The sequence below is a fragment of the Carcharhinus amblyrhynchos genome, chromosome 21 (assembly GCF_965287045.1).
Source record: "Carcharhinus amblyrhynchos chromosome 21, sCarAmb.v2.hapA, whole genome shotgun sequence".
Lineage (NCBI taxonomy): Eukaryota > Metazoa > Chordata > Chondrichthyes > Carcharhiniformes > Carcharhinidae > Carcharhinus > Carcharhinus amblyrhynchos.
In genome coordinates this window covers 50,476,162-50,493,361 of record NC_137344.1, presented here as the reverse complement: position 1 = coordinate 50,493,361, position 17,200 = coordinate 50,476,162, and the positions used below count along the sequence as shown (strand labels likewise).

General features: G+C 44.3%; 2 protein-coding genes across 5 annotated transcripts in view; one reads left to right on the top strand and one right to left on the bottom strand.

Annotated features, from left to right (window-relative positions):
• The window catches only part of recql5 (RecQ helicase-like 5), a 113,485-nt gene extending 101,854 nt beyond the window's left edge, over positions 1 to 11,631 (bottom strand). For 2 of the 4 annotated variants that reach the window (XM_080209149.1, XM_080209153.1), the window contains exon 1: positions 11,481 to 11,631. In XM_080209149.1, the coding sequence (XP_080065275.1) occupies positions 11,481 to 11,589 (109 nt within the window). In that variant the 5' untranslated portion in view covers positions 11,590 to 11,631. Of the gene's footprint in view, positions 1 to 8,786; positions 9,010 to 11,480 lie in introns of all 4 variants that reach the window. The other 2 variants (XM_080209152.1, XM_080209151.1) reach the window with 2 other exon arrangements.
• Positions 11,632 to 11,700: 69 nt separating this feature from the next.
• The window catches only part of sap30bp (SAP30 binding protein), a 72,334-nt gene continuing 66,834 nt past the window's right edge, over positions 11,701 to 17,200 (top strand). The window contains exons 1-3 of the mRNA XM_080209148.1: positions 11,701 to 11,797; positions 13,644 to 13,747; positions 14,982 to 15,029. Coding sequence (XP_080065274.1) covers positions 11,719 to 11,797; positions 13,644 to 13,747; positions 14,982 to 15,029 — 231 coding nt within the window. The 5' untranslated portion in view covers positions 11,701 to 11,718. The remainder of the gene's footprint in view (positions 11,798 to 13,643; positions 13,748 to 14,981; positions 15,030 to 17,200) is intronic.

The following is a 17,200-nucleotide window of genomic DNA, read 5'->3' as shown; positions in this document are numbered from 1 at the left end:
CTCTGGTAGCACAATGGTTAGCCACACAACACCATGTTCAATTCTGGCTTGAAATCACTGTCTCGCAGACTCTGCATGTTGTGTGTCTGAGTGGGTTTCCACTGGGTGCTCCAATTTCTTCCCAATTCAAGAGATGCGCTGGTTAGGAGCACTGGCTATGCTAAATTCTCCCTCAGTGTACCCGAATAGATGCCAGGTGGTCAGGGGATTTTCACACTACCTTGTGTTAATATAAGCCTACTTGTGACAGTAATAAAAACTCCTTTTGGATTTAACCAGGGATGTCAAAAAGGTAGCACTAACATTTGGGGAGTCCAGGGTCTCCATACATTTTGCCCAGGTTTGTGCCCTGGATATTCTGATGATAGAACTCCCCACAAAAGGTTCAAAACATGTTCCCTCCATCCACACCTCAACTCAAACAGGGCCAGTTAACCTGATCAACATCTGCGTTCCAATGCTGTTTTCTATAATAAGGCCACGATGTGGAGTTGCGAGCATTGGACTGGGGTAGGCACAGTAAATAGTACCACAACACCAGGTTAAAGTCACAGGTTTATTTGGTAGCACGAGCTTTCAGAGTGCTGCTCCTTCATCAGGTGTTCCTATCAGCAAAAATCCCTAAGTCAGAACATCTTGACCTTCTGGGAGGACTTCAACACCAGAATGGCTGCAGATTGTGAGGCATTCCCCTCCTGCCTCACACATCATAGGCTGGGAGAGATTAATAAGGACAGTCTACTTGAGATTTGCTATCATGATGAGTTTTGTATAGACAGCTTTTTCAGAACAAGTCATCCCACAAGAAATCCAAGACAAGGGTGTTGGAATCTGATCACCTGATGTGACTCCTTGAACAGCAAACAGCTACCACAGCGCCAACTGTGGTATAGATCACTCCCTCAGTGCGCACCACAGCGAGGTGCGCACCACAGTGCAGGAGGTCATGTGACCATTGAACTTGCAGCAACAATAATCCCATCCAGATCCTATCCCCATAACCCACATATTTACCTTGTTAGCCCCCTGACACTAAAGGGACAATTTAGCATGGCCAGCCTAACCACCGTGCCACCATGCTGTTGATAGTTTGCCAATGAACCAAGTTTCTTCATTTATGGCAGAGATGTTGTCCTCATATCATTTGGCTACACTGCCTCCCAAATAAAAACTGACAGCTGTTTGACAGGCATTCTCCAGCATTCCACATGCTATGGAAGTGAAATGGAAAATACTTCAAGAGACCATTTAAAAATGCACTATCAAGAAATGGGAAGAAGTTAAAAATGCTTTGAACCTAAAATCATTGTGATGGAACTGGTTACTTAATCCAAGCATCCGGTCTCATTAATTACAAGAGATTTGAGTGAGAAGACTTTACACTAGGCAGGAGAAAAAGGCTGAACAGTTTCCATCTGATGTCTGAGACACATCCTTGGCAGGAAGAGGTCACCAATTCAGAGGTCCTGCCATGTGCAAATTCCATCAGCTTACACTCTGTTCAGCCAGTGATGTTAAAATTGTCAGTTTTTATTTGAAAGGCAATATGGCTCATGCTGACAAAGACAAAATTCTGCCATCAGTGAAGAAACTTCATTCATACCCAAAGATCTCCTGTTTTTACCCCCACCACAAGGATACCTATGAGAGATATGTCAGTGTCCTCTGACATAACTGGGAGACAGTCATTGGCAACCTGACTTCTACAGACTGACAGGAGGGGCATTGGAAGAGTTGAAGAGAAATGAAAACTCAGCCAGCTGAGTTGAGGGCCCAGGGAAAAAGGGAAAACAGAGGCCTGTGAATTGTACACTTCTTCAGCCCACTGTCTCCCCTTGAAGAGCAGCAGAGACCACCATCCAAGCTAGAGTGGGGATCCCAAGCTGCACCAGTGTTGCTTTACATAGATTTGACCAAAGCATAAACCATTATCTTTTGATTCCATTTATTGTCATGTGTTAGCATACAGTGAAAGGTATGTTTCTTGCATGTTATACAGACACAGCTTACCGTTCATAGCAAAGGAAGCGAGAGAGTACAGATGTGTTACAGTCATAAGTAGGGTGTAGAGAAAGATCAACTTAATGAAAGGAAGCCCATTCAAAAGTCTAACAGCAACAGGGAAGAAGTTGTTCTTGAGTTGGTTAGCACATGACCCCAGACTTTTGTATCTTTTTCCCCAACGGAAGGGAGAACGTTCAGAGTGCATGGGGTCCTTAATTATGCTGACTGCTTTGCCGAGGCAGTGGGAACTGTAGACAGTCAATGGATCAGAGGCTGGTCTGAGAGATGGATTGGGCTACATTCACGACCTTTTGTAGTTTCTTGCGGTCTTGGGAAGAGCAGGAGCCGTACCGAGCTGTGACAACCAGAAAGTCTTACAGAAGGCTGCCTTGCATTGTAGATGGCACCACACAAGGCACACGCTGGAAGTTCCCCATGAGTTTGAGAGCCACATTTCACAGCATCCAGTTCAAAACACCACGAAGCTAAGTACTGCACAGGGGGAGACAGCAGTGCGGCTGTAGGTAACAGCTGTGATAAAGGAATCACCCTGCAGCTGCTGAACAGAGCAGCACGTGGGAGTTTGAGAGCCATCAGCCTATACAGGTAAACATCCAGCGAGTGTAGCACAATCTGCAACCCACTCCTGTAAACTAGACACTGAGAAGGCAAGGAGTTTCAAAAAGTTGAAATTCAGACCTGAAGCAAACAAACAGAACAAATACACAAAAGGAAGATACTGCAGAATTTATTAAATAGATTTTAACACAAATATGCTGCTAAGGGATTTTCACAGTAACTTCTTCACAGTGTAATGTAAGCCTACTTGTGATACTAATAAACTAAAAACTTTCAACTAATTTCAGATTTACATACCCAGCAAATGCACAAGTCTGTAAATCAATGTTCTTATAATAATTATGGACTGTTTCAGGAATCAATAGCAAGTATGGAAACTCAAAAATGCATGGGCTTAAAATGGGGCCATCGATTGTAGGTAACTAAAATTGCAAATTTAATGGAATTTGCGATGAGGGGACATTATTGCCAAAGAAGACATTTAGATTGAACAGTTTCTGCAAATTCCCTGATTCACTGAACAGAGATTACTGTCATTCAAAACAAAAGATTAATTAAAATACATGAGGTCTCAAATGGTGCATTTAAAAAGTTCTGTCAGAAAATTATCTTTGCTTTTATTAGTCTCATCTGCTGTAACTGATGAAATTATAAACAGTAAAAAACAGGAGCAGGAATAGCAGACACAGTCTGCTCTACTATCCAAGATTATGGTTGATTTCCTACCTCAGCTACACTTTAGCACCCAATTCCCATTTCCCTCAAGGTTTAGTGATCACAATTTTGAATATGCTCAAGAGATCTTCTACAGATTTCTGGGGGAATTTCAACATTTAACTTGTATTCAGGTCTTTTGTACAATTAGTTCTTGGATTGGTCAAGTTTAAATGCTCACCGTAGCCCAGTACTATTCACTGTTGAATAAAAAGATATTGATTCAGCTCACAAAAGCTACACTGCAACTTTTATGTAATTTCCACAGAAACTGAAAAATCCTCCCGTTGTGAACTCATCGACAGTTCCAACACGCCACAGCAAAAAAACCGCACCAACCTCCTCAGAAGACAAACACGGGACACAGTACCTTTCGTCGTCCAGTACTTCGCCAGAGCGGAGAAGCTACAACATCTTCTCCAGAGTCTTCAACACATCATTGATGAAGACGAACATCTTGCCAGGGCCATCCCCACACCCCCACTTCTTGCCTTCAAACAAGGGCACTGGTGAGGCCACAGCTGGAGTACTGTGCGTAGTTTTGGTCACTGCACTTGCACAAGGATATTTTGGCCTTGGAGGCAGTGCAGAGGAGGTTCACTAGGCTGATACCAGAGTTGAGCTATGAAAAGAGGCTGAATAGACTGGGCTTGTACTCGTTAGAGTTTAGAAGGATGAGGGGGGATCTTATTGAGATGTATAAGATGATGAAAGGGATAGATAGTGTAGAGGTGGAGAGGTTCTTCCCGCTCAGAAAGGACAGCTGGACTAGAGGGCACAGCCTCAAGATAAGGGCGGGGGGGAGCAGTTTAGAACAGAGTTGAGGAGGAACTTCTTCACTCAAAGGGTGGTAAATCTCTGCCCGTTGAAGTGGTGGAGGCTACCTCGCTAAATATATTTAAGATGTGGGTAGACAGGTTTTTGGTAGGCAAGGGGATTAAGGGTTATGGGGAGAAAGCGGGAAAGTGGAACTGAGCCACTTCAGATCAGCCATGATCTTACTGAATGGCGGGGCAGGCTCAAAGGACTAGATGGCCTACTCCTGCTCCTATTTCTTATGTTCTTATGTAACCGCACAACGTCAAACAGACTATTGTTCGCAGCAAACTACCCAGCCTTCAGGAGAACGGTGACCACAACACCACACAACCCCACCACAGCAACCTCTGCAAGACATGCCAGATCATCGACATGGTTGACATCATGTCTTGTGAGAACACTATCCACCAGGTACACAGCACATACTCTTGCAACTCAGCCAACGTTGTCTAATTGATAGGCTGCAGGAAAGGACTGTCCAAAACATAGTACATTGGGCAGACCATACGACAACAGATGAATGAATATCACTTGACAATCACGAGGCAAGACTGTTCCCTCCCTGTTGGATGACACTTCAGCAGTCACAGGCATTCAGTCTCCGATCTCTGGGTAAGCATTTTCCAAGGCTGCCTTCACAACACACGACAGCGCAGAGTCGCTGAGCAGAGGCTGATAGCCAAGTTCCACACACGAGGACGGCCTCAGCCAGGATTTGGGGTTCATGTCGCACTCTCTGTAACCCCCATGACTTGCCTGGGGTTGTAAAATCTCACTTACTGTCCTGTCTGGAGACAATACACATCTCTTTAACCAATGCTTAATGCTTTCTCCACTCACATTGTCTGCATCTTTAAGACTTGAATAGCAGGTTAGCTGTAAAGACTTGCATTCTAATCAGTATTCTGTAAACTGTGTGTGCCTTTATATGCCTTTCTCTGATCAGAACCTTCCACACACCTGACGAAGGAACACTGTTTCCGAAAGCTTGTGGGAATACTATCAAATAAACTGGTTGGACTTCAGCTTGGTGTTGAGAGACTTCTTACTGTGTTTAGCCTAGTCCAATGCCGGCATCTCTACATCATGACTAGTGGTGTTCTGCAGGGCTCTGTACTGGGAGCTCTGCTATTTGTGATATATATAAAATTATTTGGAAGAAGGTGTAACTGGTGTGATGAGCAAGTCTGCAGATGACACAATGATGGCTGGACTTGCGGATAGCAATGAACATTGTCAAAGAATACAGCAGGATAAAGATAGGCTGGAAAATTGGGCAGAGAAATGGCAGATGGAATTTAATCCAGATAAATGCAAACTGATGCATTTTGGTAGAACTAATGTAGGGGGAGCTATAAAATAAATGGTAGAACCATCAAGAGTATAGATGCACAGAGGGACCTGGGTATGCAAGTCCACAGATCCTTGAAGGTGGCAGCACAGGTGGAGAAAGTGGTGAAGAAGGCATATGGCATGCTTGCCTTTATAGGACAAGGCATAGAGTATAAAAATTGGCGTCTGATGTTACAGCTGTATAGAACGTTGGTTAGGCCACATTTGGAGTCCTGCGTCCAGTTCTGGTTGCCACACTGCCAGAAGGATGTGGAGGCTTTGGAGGGAGTACAGAAAAGATTTACCAGGATGTTGCCTGGTATGGAGGGTCTTAGCTATGACGAGAGATTAACTAAACTGGGGTTGTTCTCCCTGGCAAGACAGAATGAGGGGAGACCTAATAGAGATGTATAAGATTATGAAGGGCATAGATAGGGTGAACAGTGGGAAGCTTTTTCCCAGGTCGGAGGTGACAACCACAAGGGGTCACAGGTTTAAGGTGAGGGGGGCAAGTTTCAACTCAGGTATCAGAGGGACGTATTTCACACAGAGGGCTGTGGGGGCCTGGAATGCACTGCCAAGCAGGGTGGAGGAGTCAGACACGCTGGGATCGTTTAAGACTTGTCTGGATAGCCACATGAACAGACTGGGAATGGAGGGATACAAACGAATGGTCTGGTTGGACAATTGAGTGGCACAGGCTTGGAGGGCCGAAGGGTCTGTTTCCTGCGCTGTATTGATCTTTGCCTCAAAGCATCTTACTGCCAATTAAGTATTTTGAAGCGTAATCACTGTTGCAATATAGGAGCAGAAACCTGGCTGATTGTCCTCCATCAAAGAATGCTCAGAACATATGCAGCACTTTAACTGTTCCCATCCTGAGGTCTAACAGAACAGATCAAGAAGCCAAGCTGGGCCATTTTAGTCTGCATGCCTCAGTGCTGTACTAGAGGTTATTGGTTTCTAATGTGGTTTATACATTTAGCTTGGTTTGATTAGCTCTCACCAAGGCTTTCAACAAAACCTTTGTTCAGCACCTTTAACACAAACATCAGAGTGCTTCACAAACAGACAAGAAGAAAATATCACATATTAGGAGGATGACCGAAAGCTGAAAAACTAAATTTTTAATAAGTGGAGGAAGGAGAAAAATCTACAAAGGGACCTTCAGAGATCCGGGTCAAGAGTGTGGGGATCACAAACACACAGATAGATGCAATCAGAGAAATAGAGGGGGCTGTGATCCAATAAAGACTGCAGTACATGGTAAGGCTGATGAGAAAAGCATGGATAAGAACATGGATTTTAAATGCAATGTTGTGGGAGATGGTGCAGATCAGTGCAGGCAGGATGAAAGACAAGCAGGACAGGAAAATAGGGAAAATGTTTGACGTAGAAGCTTTTTGGACTTAGGAATGAAAGGTCATGAGGGTAACATTGGAATAGAAAAGCATGGCGATGACAAAGGCATGGACAAGGGTTAGCAAAGAAAAGAAATGGCGCTAACAATGCAGATGTACACAAAAGTGGTCTCAGTGAGGGATACTCCATTAAATTCAAAGAGAATCACAAGTTTGTTAAAGGGCTGGTTCAGTGTGAATGGCCAGAGAGCAAGGCCCAAGACCACAAGCTCTGTTCATGCTGACTACAGGAAGTTGTAATTCATTCACGATAATAATCTTGACAAAATAGTTTTAGCCGAAGTTGAAGTAGCGGTTGGGAGCTATAGCTAGACATTGATTCGGATGGGGACTGAAGACAGCACAATTGTCTTCCTCTAGCTGAACACTGTCCAAGAGAGCTCATCCAGCTACTGAAGAATGGTCGTCATGTGTGCCTTAATTTACAATCTTTGCAACCGTGTGAAGTCCTTGAACTGCTTTTCATGTAACATGGTGCAATATAAATATTGATACTACATTGCAGATTGTAACTAAACTAAGCAGGATTTTAAATTTTGAGCGAGAATTTTTACAATACACCTTCAACATCCAAGAGGAAATAAAGAAGAAATTTCTTCACCAAAAGAATGGAGAGAATGTGGAACTTGTTACCACAGGGAGTAATTGAAGTGAACAGTATACATGCATGAAAGGGAAGCTAGACTGGTATATGCAGGAGATACTTAGATTGTTCCAACGGTCAATTTAGATGAGGCAAGATGGAGGCTCACAAAGCACAAACAACAAAATGAACTGGTTAGGCTGAAAAGCCTGTTTCTGTGACATACACTATGTGCTACTATAATCTGTGGCCATCACCTTCTAACAAAGACATGAACTATTCTTTTCCAACAGAAGATGGACTGATACCACACGGTTAATTTCCTCGAGGTATTTGTGTATTAACTATAGTGCGTGTAGGTTAATGTACTTGGAGAAAGCCAGTCTCTTCTCACTAGCCAAGAGTGTTTGACACCATGAATTGAAATCCTGATCTGCCCACTCCTCTGAATCATTGTTCCAAATAATCAGGGAATTCTTCCCCTCCCTCTTGCCTCCCAGTAATCTAGACAAGCTTGCTGTCCTTGTACCATTACATGATTTATCTTGCCTTTTGTCCCAGCTTCAACTTTAGTACTGCTCTCATCAATGGGTTTCCAAACTTATCTCTTGAATGGTATCAATTTACAGCATGGAGGTTCAGATGAACTATTAAATTCGTCTCCCCTGTGACCTGCAGATATCTCAAGTTCTTATATCCCGATTGAGAATTTATTCACAAACAGTATTAGAGAACCCACACAAGAGTCAAAAGAAGATGAGCCCATGAATAAGAAATGGAAGTATAAACTGGGCTAGGTTCATGAGCTTCTATAGTTGGGATATCAGGGCTGAGTCACTGGTCAGACAGTCCATAGCTCTTGGGTTTCCCATTTCAACAAAAATCACATCAAACTGAATTATCTTGGCTATGAATTCAGATTTTAATCTCTGAGCTATCAGCTCTAACAAAGGGTCAGTCAGAATTCAGAACATTAGCTCTGTTCTCTCTCCACAGACGCTGTCAGACCTGCTCAGATTTTAAAGAACAAAGAACAGTATAGCACAGGAAACAGGCCCTTCGGCCCTCCAAGCTTGTACCACTCACTGGTCCAACTAGACCAGTTTGTATCCCTCCATTCCCAGTCTGCTCATGTGATTAGCCAGGTAAACGATCCTAGCGTGTCCGCCTCCACCACCCTACTTGGCAGTGCATTCCAGCATTTTGTTTGATTCCAGCATCCGCAGTCATTTGTTTTTAGTTCTATAACTGTACTGCTTTCATTTTGATTTGTCACATGCATTAGTATAAAGTGAAAAGCATTGTTTCTTGCGCACTATACAGACAACACATACCATTCATAGAGAAGGAAAAAGAGAATGCAGAATGTAGTATTACAGTCATAGCTAGGATGTAGAGAAAGATCAACTTAGAGCAAGGTAAGTCCATCCACAAGTCTGATGACAGCAGGGAAGAAGCTGTTCTCAAGTCGGTTGATACGCGACCTTAAACTTCTGTATCTTTTTCCCGACTGAAGGTGGAAGACAGAACGTCCAGGAGAGGTCCTTCATTACGCCTCTTATAACAAAAGGATAGCATTCCATTAGCCTTCTTGATTACTTGCAGTAATTGCATACTAATTGTTTATCACTCATACACTAAAACACCCAGATACCTCTATACCTCGAAATCTGCAGTCATTCTGTTTAAATAATACTCTACCTTTTTATACTTTGTGCCAAAATAAACATTTTCCCACATTATACTCCATCTGCCAATTTTTTGCCCACTATTAGTCCATCTGTAAATTCCTTCTGCCCTTTTCACAATATATTTTCCCACAGTTTGTGGTCTACAAATTTTGTTACCATGCTTTTGACCCCCTTTTCAGATTCTTTGATGCAAGTTTTAAAAAAGCTGAGACTCCAACACAGACCCCTGCAGAACTCCACTTGTCACATCCTGCCAATCAGGAAAAGACACACTTATGCATACTGTATTTCCTATTAGACAGCCAATCTTCTTTCCATGGTGATATGTTATCCCTATCCCAAAAGATTCTATTTTCCATAATAATCTTTCGTGTGACACCTTATCAAATACCTTCTAGAAATCCAAGTACAGCATGTCTATAGGTTTCCTTTTCTGCACAGGTTACTCACTCAAAAATAAAACTATTTAAATATGATTTTCCTTTGATAAAACCATGTTTACCATGAGTTTCTCCAAGCGCTCAGTTATAAACTCAACAATCAATTCTAACACCTTCCCCACGACTCACATCAAGCTAATGGGCCTATTGTTCCCCATTTTCTATCTATTTTTTTTCTGTGATACAGTGACAGACCTGTACTCACCAGTACCACACTCCAATATTTTATGATAGGAGATCTGGGCCCAACAATATTGCACTTCAATATTTTTATTTAGTTTATTTAAAAGTGTCACAAGTAGGCTTACATTACATAACTTCACTGTAACGAAGTTATGTGAAAATCCCCTAGTCACTACACTTCAAAGCCTGCTCAGGTACACTGAGGGAGAATTTTGCATGGCCAATGCATCTAACCAGCATGTCTTTCAGACTGTGGGAGGAAACCCATGCAGACACAGGAAGAACATGCAGACTCTGCATAGACAGTGATTCAAGCCAAGGATCGCATCCAGTTCCTGATACTGTGAGGCAGCAGTACTAACCACTGTGCCACCATGCCAAGCATTCAGTAACAACACACATGCCCACCAATACTGTATTCAAATTTAGTGACATTTATACCCACCATCATTTACTCCAAGTACTACACAGCCTCAGTTCTCTGCCCATCAGTGTATCCCACATTTATATAGAGACAGATCTATACCATCAGCAGTACCAATGTTATACTGCGACATCTGGCCTGCTCCGTCATTCAGTAAGATCATGGCTGATATTTCTGAGGTTTCAGCTCCCACCCACTCACCATAATTTTTAATTCCTTTATTATTCAAAAGCTTATCCACCCTTGCCTTAAAAACAATGAAGTAGCCTCAACTGCTTCACTGGGCAGGGAATTCCACAAATTCACAACCCTTTGTGAAGAAGTTCCTTCTCAACTCAGTCCTAAATCTGCACCCCCTTATTTTGAGACAATGCCTCTTAGTTCTAGTTTTACCCATCAGTGGAAACAACTTCCCTGCTTCTATCTTATCTATTCCCTTCATAATCTTGTATGTTTCTATCAGATTTCCCCTCATTCTTCTGAATTCCAATGGATATAGCTCCAATCTGCTCAGTTTCTCCTCATAAGCCAACCCTCTCAATTTCAGAATCAACTTAGTGAATCTCCTCTGCACCCCTCCAAGGCCAGTCTATCCTTTCTCAAGTAACATCTTTCTATAATCAACAATGCAGTATCCCAACAGTTTAGTGACAAACCTGTACCCCTCTCCCCCACAATGCTGACTCTATAGTTAAGGAAGCCCATCAATGCCTTTACTTTCTCAGAAGAAAAAAGGAAAATTGGCACATCAGCTACAACGCTCACCAACTTTTACAGGTGCACCATAGAAAGCAAACTTTCTGGTTGTATCACAACTTGGTATGGCTCCTGCTCTGACCAAGAAATTACAAGGGGTCATGAATGTAGTGCAATCCATCAATCAAACCAGCCTCCCATCCACTGACTCTGTCTACACTTCCCTCTACCTTGGGAAAAGCAGCCAGCCTAATTAAGGACCCTGGACATCCTCTCTTCCACCGGGAAAAAAAAAATGCAAATGTCTGAGGTGATGCACCAACTGACTCAAGAACAGCTTCTTCCCTGCTGCTGTCAGACTTCTGAATGGATAAAAAAAATCATCCAGTAATAAATCAAATCATCAGTGTCAACACTGATAAAGTTCCAGGCACCAGCGCTGACCCTGCCTCCTCACAGATACCCCCAGTATTTATGGCTCAGATCCAGCCCTAACCCCTGTAATGGCTGGGCCCTGGGGTGGGCGGGGGTCCCAACTTGTGGGCAGGGGAGGGAGGGGGGAAGCGGGAAAGGCTCCATTCCGGTGTCTCTCACCTCTCAGCACCGCCCTCACCGCACTTTCCTGCCGCTGCGACCGGAACGACTGGAAGCCGAACACCTGTGAGAGGGTCGAGCAGAGCCGGTCCCCCGGGCCAGAGGCCATGGCAGCTCCGGAGCAGCCAGAAGGCGCGCTGCTGATGTCAGCACCCGGTGACGCTTTCTCTATGCGTCAGCCGGGGGGAAACACGCACGCGCAATGTCTGCCCGTGATGCAATCAGAGTGCGCCCCAACATGGCCGCCAAGCGGAATGTTCTCTTCACCCTCACTGCTTATGCCGGGGATTCCGACTCGGAAACCGACACTGAGACAGGTTAGACTCGTGGATTCAGCATTACTCTCACTCAGGGGAGGGCATCAATAGCTTTGCATCAGAATGAATCCTAACCAGGCCGCGGCCTGATATTCCAATGGTGTACAGGTCTGTCACTGTATAACACTGGGGTACAGTACTGGTGGGGACGGGTCTGTCACTGTATAACACTGGGGTACAGTACTGGTGGGGACGGGTCTGTCACTGTATAACACTGGGGTACAGTACTGGTGGGGACGGGTCTGTCACCGTATAACACTGGGGTACAGTACTGGTGGGGACGGGTCTGTCACTGTATAACACTGGGGTACAGTACTGGTGGGGACGGGTCTGTCGCTGTATAACACTGGGGTACAGTACTGGTGGGGACGGGTCTGTCACTGTATAACACTGGGGTACAGTACTGGTGGGGACGGGTCTGTCACTGTATAACACTGGGGTACAGTACTGGTGGGGACGGGTCTGTCACTGTATAACACTGGGGTACAGTACTGGTGGGGACGGGTCTGTCACTGTATAACACTGGGGTACAGTACTGGTGGGGACGGGTCTGTCACTGTATAACACTGGGGTACAGTACTGGTGGGGACGGGTCTGTCACTGTATAACACTGGGGTACAGTACTGGTGGGGACGGGTCTGTCACTGTATAACACTGGGGTACAGTACTGGTGGGGACGGGTCTGTCACTGTATAACACTGGGGTACAGTACTGGTGGGGACGGGTCTGTCACTGTATAACACTGGGGTACAGTACTGGTGGGGACGGGTCTGTCACTGTATAACACTGGGGTACAGTACTGGTGGGGACGGGTCTGTCACTGTATAACACTGGGGTACAGTACTGGTGGGGACGGGTCTGTCACTGTATAACACTGGGGTACAGTACTGGTGGGGACGGGTCTGTCACTGTATAACACTGGGGTACAGTACTGGTGGGGACGGGTCTGTCCCTGTATAACACTGGGGTACAGTACTGGTGGGGACAGGTCTGTCACTGTATAACACTGGGGTACAGTACTGGTGGGGACAGGTCTGTCACTGTATAACACTGGAGTACAGCACTGGTGGGGACGGGTCTGTCACTGTATAACACTGGGGTACAGTACTGGTGGGGACAGGTCTGTCACTGTATAACACTGGAGTACAGCACTGGTGGGGACGGGTCTGTCACTGTATAACACTGGGGTACAGTACTGGTGGGGACGGGTCTGTCACTGTATAACACTGAGGTACAGTACTGGTGGGGACGGGTCTGTCACTGTATAACACTGGGGTACAGTACTGGTGGGGACGGGTCTGTCACTGTATAACACTGGGGTACAGTACTGGCGGGGCCGGGTCTGTCACTGTATAACACTGGGGTACAGTACTGGTGGGGACAGGTCTGTCACTGTATAACACTGGGGTACAGCACTGGTGGGGGCGGGTCTGTCACTGTATAACACTGGGGTACAGTACTGGATCGTTCAAGTCTGTCATTGTGTAACACTGGAGTATAGTACTGGTGGGTATGGGTCTGGTACTGTATAACATGGTAACCATAATGTGGCTGGGGTGGGCACACATGATGAAGGAGCAACACTCCGAAAGCTTGTGTACCCAAATAAACCTGTTGGACTTTAACCTAGTGTTGTGAGACTTCTTACTGTATAACACGGACACAGTAGTTGTGGGGACAGGCCTATTACTGTGTAACATGGGTACGAGTCTGGTGGTGATAGGTCTGTTACTGTATAACACTGGGGTATTGTATTAGTAGGTACAGGGCTGTCACTGTCTCTCACTGGGATGCTGTGCTAATGGGTACAGCACTGTTACTGTTGATTCTGTTCTCTGTGTGTCAGGCACGAAAGGGGGACTGGTATCTGCTGGATATGGTGATGATGATATCAGTAGAATGGAGGAGGCAGATGAGCTTGAAGAGGAAGATGAAAGCAGCAGTCCACTGGTAAGTGACAAGGGAGAGTAAATGTTCCCCAAAATATATCCCTTTTTTTCCCTCGGATCCCAGGATCAGCAGTAAGAATGCCATGACATTGCTTTATGCGCTTGTTCAATACAGCCTGTTGAATGTATTGAGAAAGAGAGAGCCATCTGTTTGTGTTTATGTGAGATGCCTGAGAAAGCTGATTCTTCTCTGATGTATATGCACCAGGCGTCAGGGCCCATAGAACTGCACTGGGAAAGATGTTTCTAAAACAGAGGTGAAAGTCAGGAAATGTAAATATTTATCTTTACCCAATGAGGACGTTACTCACACATTTTGTGCGATTCTTCTTTACTTTAAAGCTGCATTGAAGACTTGTGCTTGAAATTCATTAACCCTGAGGGGAGTTTCTACCAAAAGGAGAATTGATATTGGTGGTGCCTGAGGAGCTTAATCTAAATTTACCGACTGAAAAGAAACCTTTCACATTAGCAAGTGTGAACTTGGTTACTGTTGCTCGTTACCCCTTTAGTACAGGAGTATTGCTTAACAATATTTCTCAGTTCTGTGATACAGATGGAGTACATGATAGAGTCAAACATAGAAGGGATAGGAGGCGGAAGGGATGGAGTGTTAATCCATTTAAGATATTTTATTCTACTCTGTAGCAGGTCTTGTGAGTCAGGCACTAACCCCGTGACACTGAGCCCAATGGATCCAACATTTCCGATTCAATCCCCACCCAGTCTGCTGATCTCCAGTGCTGTAACTATTAGAATGCAGCAGTTTAGTATCTGTCCTGCTGGGACAGAGACGGAGAACAACACTGCCATGATTCTGCTCCCCAATCACTGTGCAAGCCTTTTGAAATTGAGTTTGTCTGTGATGCTTAATCTGCTATCTGGACTTGTGTGAAAAATGACCAGTCGGGTGAGGTATTGCCCATGGAAGCTCTATCCCGACATAAAGTCTCTTCTTTCAGCGTAGAATCTTCTCCTTTTGGTTGTAGTGAGTGTGATTTGTAGAACCAGTGTTACTATCCTTTCCTAGTTTTTCATGGGTTTAGTGAATCTACCATTTCCAGAAGTTTTTTTGTATCAGGCATGTAGGGTGTACCTTGAGTCCATTAGATAGCTGTCTATCCAAAATTGGATTTTGTGTCTCAAGCAAGAGCACATTGCATCGCGATTCAGTCTGATAGCTGGCCTGCAGCCTCAAGTCATCCCTTTAACCTTGTAAATTCTTGTCTTTATAGGAAGGTGAAGATTCAGAAACAGAGCTGCTGGAGGCAGATGGTATAAAGGTACCGTTGTAATTTCACACATGAGCGACACATTAGTTTGGGACAGAGGGAGCAAGGGCCCCCTTCCTATTACTCTTCCAAGTGGGGGAGATGTCAGGCAGAGATATTTGTATATGTTGTGCATCAGCAGAACCCCTGAGCAGTAACCTGATGTAAATGGTGTATCATGCGAACTATCATGGACAAGGTAATGGCAGGGTTTACCCAGCTCGTCCCACAGAACTACAATGCCTTGTGCTGCTGAATCCGTCAAACAATAGTGATTATGAGGGAGTTCTCCCCTGAACCATAAGGATCTGGTGTGCTGTATAGAACAGACCTACCGATAGGTATTTATACATCATCATTGGTTTCTAGCCAGCTTGTAATTTTAGCCATTTTGAGGAGTCAATGTCGCACCTGTGTGTATGGGAGGATGCATTCCCTCTTGCATTATTAAAAATGCAGTTTTTTCAATTTCTCTGCAATTCCTGTTTATACTTCAATCCCACACTTCTGATCTTTAGAACCCTCTGCAAGTAGGGAGATATAGCATGGGACTTCAGAAAATAGCAGAACAGTGCCCAGAGCCCAGAAAAGATACTGTGTGGTTCAACATTTATTCTGGTGCTTAAATTATTTATTGAATTCTTTCCTACTGTCGCAGTACACACACGGTGTCATGCTGCAGTGAACATGCATTCTGGTCCAGAGCACTGAAGGCACTCTCTTCTTGCAGGAAAGTTCACTAAGCAACAAAATTTCCACAGTGGTTGACACCCTGGAGATCTTTCTGAAGTAATAAATTTGAGTGAAGACATGACTGATTAAAAATGAAGCCATGATAATTAAAAATAATTAAAAATGTGCATAGATCCTTGAAAGTTGGAAATCAAGTCGATAAGGTTGTTAGGAAGGCATACGGTGTCTTGGCGTTTATTGGTAGGGGGATTGACTTTAGGAGCCGCAACGTCATGTTGCAACTGTACAAAACTCTGGTGCGGCCACACTTGGAGAATTGTGTACAGTTCTGGTCCCCACATTATAGGAAGGATGTGGAGGCTTTGGAGAGGGTGCAGAGGAGGTTTACCAGGATGTTGCCTGGTATGGAGGGAAGGTCCTATGAGGAGAGACTGAGGGATTTGGGGTTGTTTTCGTTGGAAAGAAGGCGGCTAAGAGGAGACCTTATTGAAACATACAAGATGATTAGAGGTTTAGATAGGGTGGACAGTGATAGCCTTTTTCCTCGGATGGAGAAAGCTAGCACGAGGGGACATAGCTTTAAATTAAGGGTTGGTAGTTATAGGACGGATGTCAGAGGTAGGTTCTTTACCCAGAGGGTGGTGGGGGAATGGAATGCCCTGCCTGCTGCAGTTGTAGGTGTGCCTAGTTTGGGGGCATTTAAGAGGTCCGTGGATAGGTTTATGGATGGAAAGGGATTGGTTTAGGTTAGAGGGTCATTGCTTTTCTCTTAATTGGTCGGTGCAACATCGTGGGCCGAAGGGCCTGTTCTGCGCTGTAATGTTCTATGTTCTATGACTCATGATCCAAAAATTAATCACCTTGAAGCAGCAGCTATGGATTATGTATTTAGATTTGGCTGCTTGTTCACTCGCTGGTCAGTCTGATAAGGCTAATCAGAGGGTGTCATGGGCAAATACCCTTATTAGAAAGAAGAGACCATATTTCAAGGGTTAGTTTTATGTTGGAGATTAGTTTTAGCCTGAAAATGAGTAAAGATTTTTACAACAGTAAATACAGCTAGTTCCGTGAGCTGTCATTTACTTGTTGAATGTTTCATTAAACTGACCGATAATTTACAGGCTGGGCCACTTAGCAAACTTAAGATTTGAACTAGGGTGAGCACATAGGAATGTGCTGTGACCAAACGTTTTAGGATCATGGCCCTGAAGAGAGTACATTGTTAAATATGGTGCTTACACAGTTGTTAGTTCTTAAAAGAATGAAAGAACTCAGATCAATCTTACAAAAGGTAAACTGCAAGCTCTTCCTCATTCCAACTTTTCAACATAAATTAAAATTCTATTAATTGAGAGTGAAACATATGTTTTAATGGAGAGCAGAACCATATAGGCTGGCCGCTCTGTGCCGGTACGGTTGTTGCACAGAAAGATGCTATTCCATCTTTGCATGCCAGCTTTCTGTCGAGCAATCCAATATGTCCTGTTCCC